The sequence below is a fragment of the Mauremys reevesii genome, linkage group 1 (assembly GCF_016161935.1).
Source record: "Mauremys reevesii isolate NIE-2019 linkage group 1, ASM1616193v1, whole genome shotgun sequence".
Taxonomy (NCBI): domain Eukaryota; kingdom Metazoa; phylum Chordata; order Testudines; family Geoemydidae; genus Mauremys; species Mauremys reevesii.
This window is the reverse complement of record NC_052623.1, coordinates 354,357,541-354,367,567: the sequence shown is the minus strand read 5'-3', so window position 1 is coordinate 354,367,567 and position 10,027 is coordinate 354,357,541. Positions and strand designations below refer to the sequence as shown.

Sequence of the window (10,027 nt, the reverse complement as noted above, 5' to 3'; positions counted from 1 at the left end):
ATTGCAAACCCCCTTTCCCAGGACTGTCCCTGCCACTCACCCCATTGCAAACCCCCGTCCCCGGGGCGGTCCCTACCGCTCCCCCCACTGCAAACCCCCTTTCCCGGGACTGTCCCTGCCGCTCCCCCCACTGCAAACCCCCTTTCCCGGGACTGTCCCTGCCGCTCCCTCCATTGCAACCCCCCTTCCCTGGGGCCATCCCTGCCGCTTCCTCCATTGCAACCCCCCCTCCCCGGGGCTGTCCCTGCCGCTCCCCACACTCCAAACCCCCTTTCCCAGGACTGTCCTTGCCACTCACCCCATTGCAAACCCCCGTCCCCGGGGCCGTCCCTGCCTCTCTCCCCACTGCAAACCCCCTTCCCAGGGCTGTCCCCACCGCTCCCTCCCATTGCAAACCCCCTTCCCCGGGGCTGCCCCTTGCTGCTCCCCCCATTGCAAACCTGCCTCCCCTGTTAACACTAGGGGCTGCTCCCTATGTCCCCCACATTGCAAACCTACATCACTCGCTAATACTATGTGGCTGCCCCCAGCAGCTACCCCTCATTTCAACTGCAAGCCTCCCTCCATCTCCTTTGGCTACTCCCTGCTGCACCTCCACCTCTCCACTCATCCCAGTGGTCCCTTGTGACTGCTCCTTGCAAATTCATCCCATTGCAGGCCCAGCTGGCCCCATCTGCTGCATTTCCCTGCCACTTATAAACTCAACTCTTCCTTCCTTTCCTTCAGCTGCTCCTGGCGGTTCCACCAATTGCAAACCCAGGCACACCCAACTCAAATGGGTGCTCCCTCTAACACCCCTACTTGCACCCCATAATCTGCAGCCAGAATTTAGCCGCCTGCAGATCACCCACTAGAAACCAACTCTGTACCCATCAATTAAACTACTAAGGTTACATCCTGCACGGCCACACCCTCCATGCACACTCTCTCACAGGTCCAGCCCATACAGCCAATGCCTGTGTATAATCTACTGAGAGGGACAAATCTGTCTGCCCCAATTCCAGTCGCCCAGGACAGGGCCGTTCCCTAGCCATTTGGGTGCCCTATGCAGCCCTCCCCATGTGGGGGCTGTGTGGGGCCCCGGGGCTGTGTGGGGCCCCAGGCCTCCCTGTCCCACAGTCTGGGAGGCAGGAGCTTTGGGGGGCCCCCACAGGCCCAGAGTGGCCTGGGAGATTAGCGGGGGGGCCGGGAGCAGCCCACTCTGCTTCCCTCACCCCAGCCCCAGCTGTGTCACTCAGAGGAGGGGGCTTGGGGGAAGGAATCCCCCCACCGGCAGCAGTGGGAAGCGGAGCAGCCTGGCCCCAGCCAGCTCTACCCCGCCAGCTCCCAGCTGCCACGCTCTGCTTCCTGTCGCCGGTGAGTGTGTGTGGGGGGGACCTTTCTCCAACCTGCCCCCCCACCCCCAGTGACACGGCTGGGGCCACGTTGCTCCGCTTCCCGCCACCGGTGAGTGCGGAATCGCTGGGGGAAGAGGCAGAATGGGGGCGGGCCGGGGGCAGAGCAGGGAGGAAGGGTAAGAGATGGGGCGGAGGGAGTTGTCCGGTGCCCCACACCCCTCTAGGGACAGCCCTGCCCCTTGCAGAGGGGCTGGCCGAGGGATAGGGCTGGTCGCTGGAGCTGGTGCTGCCACATATGCAGCATGCAGTTGCTTAGGGCACCATGAAATTTGGGGCAATTTGGTGCCCCAAATTTCATGGTTCCCTACGCAGTTGCGTATGCTGCATATGCCTAAGGACGGCCCTGCCCTGGGACATGGCAGTGCTGCGTGAGTGCTTTTGTGTTCACATTCTGCCTAGGAGAGACTGAAGAAAGAGGGGAGAGAAAACAAATCCAATAGAAATAGAAAATGGAGGGTATGGAGGTTTAGAAAATTGAAGAGAAACAGGCTGTTAAAAATGAGAAAGTGGGAAAGAAAAATTCGACTGAGGAAGTAAACACACTTCATATATCACCTACAGAGCCATATACCATATATTTGAGCCAGCCCAGTTCTTGGGAAGGGTTATTCTATTCCTACAACATTGCAGAGGCTTCCCCTTGCCTGGAAACCCTCCCTGGGAGAAACAAAGGGGAACAAAACGTTGTGCAAACGAGCTAGCTTTGCAGACTTCCCCTAAGAATCATTCAGCTCTGTTAGGTCCTGGCAGTTCTAACCAAGTCCTTGACTCAGTGTAATTTCATGCCTGTTCACCTGGATTATTCATTGGAAAAGGAGGTGGGCAGCAGGATACCAGAGCTGGCACTTGGTTATAGTATGAATGGTAGAGATTCGAAAGTATGACTGAGATGTTAAACGTCTCATTGGCAGCACATAGCAAAATCCTTCTTCCCGGAAGAAGAAAAGACTGGAAATCAGGAGTCTAGTTTTCTTCCTGGCTCTGTCACAGATGGAGGATAATGCTGGTCAAATAGGACTGTTTGTAGGTGTCCAATCTGGGCCAGACTTGCCCCCACAGCTCCAAATGAATTCAATGCAGAGGAGGAGTGCTCAGCACCTGTGAAAAATCAGGGCCCGCCGGTCTCAAATTTGGCACCCAAAATCAGTGGCCGCGTTTCAGTATGTTGGCCGGTCTGTGTCACCTGCAAACTGTGGCTAATGATACTTACACACTTCAGAAGGAAGCTGTAAGCATTAATTCACTATGGGCCTCATTCAAACGAGAAAGACTCCCACTGACTACATGGGCTTTGGACCAGACTCTGATGTTTGAAAAGTGCTTTGAGATCCTCAGGTGAAAGGCATTCTATACAGCAAGGGCAACATATTCTCCTGGGAGGCATAATTCAGTGGTTTGAGCATTGGTCTGCTAAACCCAGGGTTGTGAGTTCAATCCTTGAGGGGGCCATTTAGGGATCTGGGACACCAAAAAAAATCCCAACAACCACCCTGTCAGGGACAGTACTTGGTCCTGCTAGTAAAGGCAGGGAATTGGACTCAAAGACCTTTCAAGGTCCCTTCTATCTCTATGAGATAGGTATATCTCCATATATTCTAGGGAGATGGTTTAAAAATTCAGGTCCCCACCCCCCAGATTCTCCTCTTGCACAAAGATCTTAGTAAAGATTTAACTAACTAACATATTAAAAAGCTTTAAAATATAGAGGACAGATTTGGCACAATGGCCATCAAACCACTCCAGACTTGAAGGACCCCACACTTGCTTCTAGCCCGTCACTGAATGAATGCAAGATCAGCACAATTTGGCAGACTGGAATGCTGGAAAGTTTTCAGTTCTTGATTTTCCATTCAGCACTGCCAGGCAAAATAGACGGTTTCCCCTTCACTGATTTCCTTTTCTTACCAAATTATTTATCTTTGACTGGGGTTTCTTCCTAAACATCCCAGCTAATAATACTTTGCGCTGATATAGCACTCATTACGTGAGGGTTTCAAACTGCCTTACAAACTTTCAATCAGCCACCCAAACCCTTTGTGAAGTATCGATCTATCTCCGAGGTGGGCAAACTACAGCCCGTGGGCCACATCCGGCCTGTGGGACCCTCCTGCCCAGCCCCTGAGCTTCTGGCCTGGAGGCTAGTCCCCAGCCCCTCCCCCACTGATCCCCCTCCCCCGCAGCCTCAGCTCACCCTGCCACTGGCGCAGTGCTCTGGGCGGCAGGGCACCGAGCTCTTGCCAGGCAGTGCAGCTGCAGAGCTGCTGCCCAACCCGGTGCTCTGTGCGGCGTGGTGGCATGGCTGGCTCTAGCCAGGTGGTGCGGCTACCTGTCCTGGTGCTCTGGGTGGCGCAGCTGCAGTGGCGCCAGCCACTGGCACTCCAGGCAGCGTGGTAAGGGGGCAGGGAGCAGAGGGGCTTGGATAGAGGGCAGGGGAGTTCGGGGTGGTGGTCAGGGGCTGGAGGTGTGGATAGGGGTTGGGGTGATCAGAGGGCAGGGAACAGGGGGGTTGAATGGCGGCTGGGGTCCCTGGGAGGCAGTCAGGAAGGAGAGAGGGGACTGGCGAGGGGCAGGGGTTCCGGAGGCAGCCAGGGAGAAGGGGTGATTGGATGGGGCAGGGGTCTGGGAGGGGCAGTCAGGAAGGAGAGGAGGGGTTGGATGGGGGAGCAGGAGGTCCGGGGGTGGTCAGGGGACAGGGAGGGGTGGATGGGGGGGTCAGATGGGGGCAGGGCCGGGCCACACCTGGCTGTTTAGGGAGGCACAGCCTCCCCTAGCCGGCCCTCCATACAATCTCAGAAACCGATGTGGCCCTCAGGCCAAAAAGTTTGCCCGCCCCTGATCTATCTTAAGGGTTTTCTATAGCGCTCGGCGCTGTTGTATCATAATGTCCAGGTGCCATTTTACATATGGGGAAACTGAGGCATGAAGCGGTGGCATGTCTTGCCTGGGTGCACAGAGTGAGAGAGTGAGACTGGAACCCCAGAGTCCCTAGCCTCTGTACCAACTACTAGACTGCACTGCTTCACCATACTGGCTTCTCACGCTCTCCCCTCTGCTGTCCAGTCGGAGGATGCTATGCTTTAAGAATAAAAATCCCTACATCTATGCAGCACTTTTCACTGCAGAAAGCTTTAAAAACTAAGAGCTTCATTCTGCAGCAGCTCTGCCTGTGGAACACCATTGGCATAGTCAGTTTTCGTCACAGGTGTGTCACGGTTTGGCGTGGTTCATGCCCATGAGATCCAACTTCACGGCGGACTATCAAAGAGCAGGGCAGATACCCCACGCCGGTGGCACGTCCTATAATTAGATTTCACCAACCCAGTAACAAATGTGAGCTCCTGGATCTCTGTCTGTAGCAGTCTTACCATGGAGTCACAGACAGCCCTCTTGGGCACTCCAGTCTGCCTTGCCACCCAGGCAAGCTGGACTTAGTAATAGCCGGTTGCTGTACACCAAAAATCACAAAATACTCAGGTTGCTCCAAGCCCCAAGAAACCAGTCACTCATAGGCACCGACTCCGTGGGTGCTCCGGGGCTGGAGCACCCATGGGGAAAAATCCCGTACCCACCAGCAGCCAAGCTCCCCGCACCTCGCCTCCTTCTCCTCCCCCCTCAGCATGCCGCATCCCCACTCCTCTCCTTCCCTCCCAGCACTTCTCGCCCCCTGCTGCCTAACAGCTGTTTGGCGGCACTTAGGACTTTCCAGGAGGGAGGGGAAGGAGCGGGGATGTGGTGCGCTCAGGGGAGGAGGTGGAGAAGAGGCGGGGCAGGGGCAGGGACTTGGGGGAAGGGGTGGAATGGGGATGGGGACTTTGGGAAAGGGGTGGAATGGGGGCGGGGTGAGGGCAGGGCCCGGAGCCGGGTGAGCACCCACCGGGCAGAGGGGAAGTCGGTGCCTATGCAGTCACTTATTCCAGATCAACTTGTACCTTAGCTCTCACACCAAACACAATGCTCACAGCCAATCCTACAGTAAACTAACTAAGGATTTAACCAAGAAGAGATGAGAGACTTATTTACAGGTGAAAGCAGGCAACATATAGGCACAAATGAGTTAGTCTGTGGTTCCAAAAGGTGACAGAGCTGCAGTAATCTGTCCACCGAATGTCTTTTAGGGCTTACCCAGGCCAAGCAGCATGGGAATCTCTTTGCTTATGTTCACGGTTGCCAACCCTGCCAGACTGGCCAAGAGTCTCCCGGAATCGGCCTCAATCTCCTGGATGAAAGCAATCTGGGAGATTTTAATAGGTGAAAAGTCTGGTCAGTGGCGCAGCAGGGCTAAGGCAGGCTCCCTACCTGCCCTGGATCCGCGCAGCTCCCAGAATTGGCCAGCATGTCCGGCTCCTAGGCGCAGGGGCAGCCAGGGGTCTCTGCACGCTGCCCCCACCCCGAGAGCTGACTCCGCAACTCCCATTGGCCAGGGACTGCAGCCAATGGGAGCTGCAGTGGCGGTGCCTGCAGGCAGGGGCAGTGCACGGAGCTGCCTGGCTGCCCCTGAGCCTAGGAGCCACAGGGACATGCCTCCGCTTCTGGGAGCTGCCCGAGGTAAGCACCACCAGACGGACCCTGCACCCCGTCCCGCACCCCAACCCAGCCCTAATCCCCCTCCTGCACCCAAACTCCCTCCCAGAGCCTACACCCCAAACTCCCTCCCACACCGCAACCCCCTGCCCCAGCTGAGCCCCCTCCCGCACCCAAACTCCCGCACAGAGCCCACACCCCCTCCTGCACCCCAACCTCCTGCCCCAGCCCTAATCCCTCCCTGCACCCAAACTCCCTCCTGGAGCCCGCACCCCGAACTCCCTCCCGCACCCCAACCCCTTGCCCCAAGTTCAGCCCGGAGCCCCCTTCTGCACTCCGAACCCCTTGGCCCCACCCTCAGCCCAGAGCCCGCACCCACTCCCACACCCCAACCCACTGCCCTGAGCCCCCTCACACACCCAAACTGCCACCCAGAGCCCACACCCCCTCCTGCATCCCAACCCCCTGCCCCAGCCCAGTGAAAGTGAGTGAGGGTGGGGGAGAGCAAGCGACGGAGGGAGGGGGATGGAGTGAGCAGGGGAGGGGCCTCGGAGAAGGGGAGGGGCAGGGGTATGGCCTCGGGGAAGGGGCAGGGCAAGAGTGTTCAGCTTTGTGCGATTAGAGAGTTGGCGTCCCTTCTTATGTTTACGAATCTGTGCCCCTCCGGCTCCAGCCAGCATAAGAGAGATTGCGTTTCTCCTTGTCAGGGATTTTTATCCCCTCCTCTCCAGAGTCCAAACTGATGGGATGAGCTCATGTGCAGGTCTCTCCTTCCTGCAAGGCGTTAGGAATGCAATCAGCAGGGCCTCTCTCCTTTGATGCTACACAATACAGTAGAACCCTGTTTATCTGCCCCTCCATTATCCAGCTCTCCATAACGGAACCACCAGCGCACGTAGGTCCAGAAGCGGGTGAACTCTGTGGTGGCCACTAGATGGTGCTGCAGCTTCGCCCTTTCCCATTCTCTGGATTATCCAAATTTTTGATGATCCGACCTGGCCCTGGTCCCAGTTAGATGAGATAAACTGGGTTGGATGTACCTCATTTGCCTTCATCTTTTATGCTGGACAAGCCCTTTACCTTAAATTAATGTTTCTTTTCCCGTTTGGTGAGTTACACAATTACAGAGGGTCACAATGCAACCACTTACACGTGGGCTATAAAGGTTATAAGTGAGCTCAACACATGCAGCATCCTACAAGCATTTTATAAAGTCTAAACACATCAATTTAACATCTAGTATCTATTTGGATAAGGGTAACACACAAGTAAGCAAAACTGGTTTCCAGTTATGCATTTGTCAGTGTTCAGTGAGGCCTGGGGCCTTGGCATGAGTGGGCACCTGATCTGCCTGCATCACAATAGGAGTTGCCAGATTGCATCAGACCCAAGGTCCAGCTAGCCCCGTATCCTGTCTCTGACAGTGGCCAGCACCAGTTGCTTCAGAGTATGGTGCAAAAACCTTGAAGTAGCAGATGTGGGATAATCTACCTCCTACATAGATTCTCATTCTGATCTCCAATAGCTAGAGACTACATAAGCCCTGAAGCATAAAGTTTAATATCCCTTCCAAAATTGTTATTGTCATTAATTATGATAAATCTGGATGTTCTTGACATCCATGTAAATATCTTCCAATGGAGATGCTACATAATTGGTTCATACATATAGGGATCGTGTCACCTGCTACTGAAATGCAGCCACTTCTGGGGTGGGAGGCCAATACTGAAACAGACAACTAGCACACCTTGAGGAAGAAGGTAAAGTGGGCAGGAGGAGACTGGAAGATGGACTGGGGGAAGCACCTTAGAGCTGGATAGAAGGACAATGACCTAAAATTCATTGAAATGAGAAGTCTCTAGTAGCTAGAGGTCTAGCAGATGTTTATAAGAAAGCTGCATAAAGAAACTTTTCAACTGACAACCCATCAACTCTTGAGAAAAGTGCTGGGGGTCTGTAATAGCCACAAATGTCAGGACTGCTGTTTTCTGTCCAATCTGTCAGACAGCAGTGCTGGCATCACACCATGTGGGGAGGCCGGGTCATCAGATCTTAGTCACTAGAAATAAGTCCTCATTTGGTAATAACTCACGCAAGGGATATGCTCCCTGAATTGATCTTGCCAGAGCTCTCCTCTTGCCAGTCCTTCAAGATACACGTCTGCCACAACATCTGAAAGAAATCAGCCAATTAATGACCATTTGACTGGCATTTGGGGATAGCTGGCCCTGACTTTATTTATAAACAGAGGGAGTTGGCCTGGGAGTTCGCTTGGGAGGAGTTCCCACAGAGTTTTGTGGGAGCTAGAATTCAGGTTGTGACGGAATGTCTGCCAAGACTGATCAAGCCCTCGGACCGCTACCCCTTCCTACTTCTCCACGTGGGCACCAATGATACTGCCCAGAATGACCTTGAGCAAGTCACTGCAGACTGCGTAGCTCTGGAAGGAGGATAAAGGAGTTTGAGGTGCAAGTCGTGTTCTCATCCCACCCATCCTCCCTGTTGAAAGAAAAGGACTATCGAATAGTGGAGGTAAATGCAGGTGGTGTCAGAGAGAGGGCTTTGGATTCTTTGACCATGGGATGTTGTTCCAGGAAGGATTACTAGGAAGAGATGGGATCCACCTAATGAAGAGAGGGAAGAGCATCTTCACAGGCACACTTGCTAACCTAGTGAGGAGGGCTTTAAACTAGGTTCACCAGAGGATGGTGATCTAAGCCTGGAGGTAAACAGGGAAGTGGGATATTGGGAGGAAACACAAGGAGGAGGGTGCAACAGGAGCGGCCTCCTGATTCATACTGAGAAAGTAGGGCAATTGGCTAGTTATCTTAGGTGCCTGTACACGAACGCAAGAAGCCTGGGAAACAAGCAGGAAGAATTGGAAGTCCTAGCACAGTCAAGGAACTATGATGTGATTGGAATAACTGAGACTTGGAGGGGTAACTCCCATGACTGGAGCACTGTCATGGATGGGTATAAACTGTTCAAGAAGGACAGGCGGAGGAGAAAAGGTGGAGGAGTTGCACTGTATGTAAGAGCAGAGCTGGCTTTAAGGCGATTCAGCCGATTCCCCGGAATCGGGCCCCGCAACATCCCGAAGGAGTTGCTGCCAAAGTCCCGCCACTGTCTTTGGCGGCAGCTCAGTCACTGCAGTGGAGGAAGGTCCCTCCGCTGAAATGCCACCGCAGGCATTTGCAGGCAGCTGATTGAGCACAGACTGGTTTGCCTGATGCAAAGAGTTGCAGCAGCTACATGTTAAAACCAGCATACCTGGTACAAAGAACTGTAGCAGCAGGATGAGAACAAAGACCCACAACTGTGGAGGGATGTCTCCACGCCTTGTGCAAAAAACTGCAGCTGCTAAAAGGATGCATGCAAAACTTGCATACCTAGTGCAAAGACCTGCAGCAGCAGATGTGTGCGTGCAAATTCCTACAGGCCTAGTGCAAAGAACTGCATTAGCAGAGGAATGCAGGAAAAGGCCTGCATAACTAGTGCAAAGAGTTGCAGCAGCTGACAGATGCATTCATGCAAAGGTCTGAAGGCCTTGTGCAAACACCTGCAGCAGGAGATGGATGCTGGCAAAAGTCTGCAGGCCTTATTGGAAAAACCTGCAGCTGCCGAGAGATGCAGGAAGAGGCCTGCATGCCTAGCGCCAGGAGCTGTACCCGCAGCGGTGGCATATATTTCCAGTGCAAAAAGCTGTTACCAGCAGCAGGCATGCAGGAGGCATTCACCTTGCAATCAGAGCCGCAGAAGCCCGCGCAGTACCACCGTGCCCCAGCAGGTGTCGGTGGCGCCCGACCTTGGTTGCGGGACCGTCTAGCCACGCTGGGGAGGCTCTATGGAAAAGACGGGCCGCTGGGTGGGCTGCGCATGCGCGCTCCAACGCCCTCGGGGCCCGCCCCTCTAGCAGCATGGAACCCGCCTGGCGCCCTCAGCCCTGAGCCCAGGTAACGGCGGTGCGAAGCGCGCGCCGGCCCAGGAGCCCCTCAGCGGGGACGAGGCTCCGCTCCTCTGTCCCGGGGGGCGGGGCCTTGCCCCTCCCCGAACCTGGGCTGCCCATTGGGGGGGCTCTGTCCTGGGGAGGGGCGAATGGGGGGTGTCTG

At 54.9% G+C, this 10,027-nt stretch overlaps 1 protein-coding gene across 5 annotated transcripts in view; it reads left to right on the top strand.

The window, feature by feature from the left end:
* The first annotated feature begins 9,713 nt into the window (after positions 1 to 9,713).
* The window catches only part of MEST, a 33,785-nt gene continuing 33,471 nt past the window's right edge, over positions 9,714 to 10,027 (top strand). The window contains exon 1 of one of the 5 annotated variants that reach the window (XR_005592623.1): positions 9,714 to 9,871. Coding sequence is in view for 2 of the 5 variants with exons in the window: in XM_039519828.1 (XP_039375762.1) it covers positions 9,795 to 9,871 (77 nt within the window). In the remaining 3 variants the exon portion in view is untranslated. The remainder of the gene's footprint in view (positions 9,872 to 10,027) is intronic. The other 4 variants (XM_039519828.1, XM_039519827.1, XM_039519830.1 and 1 more) reach the window with 4 other exon arrangements.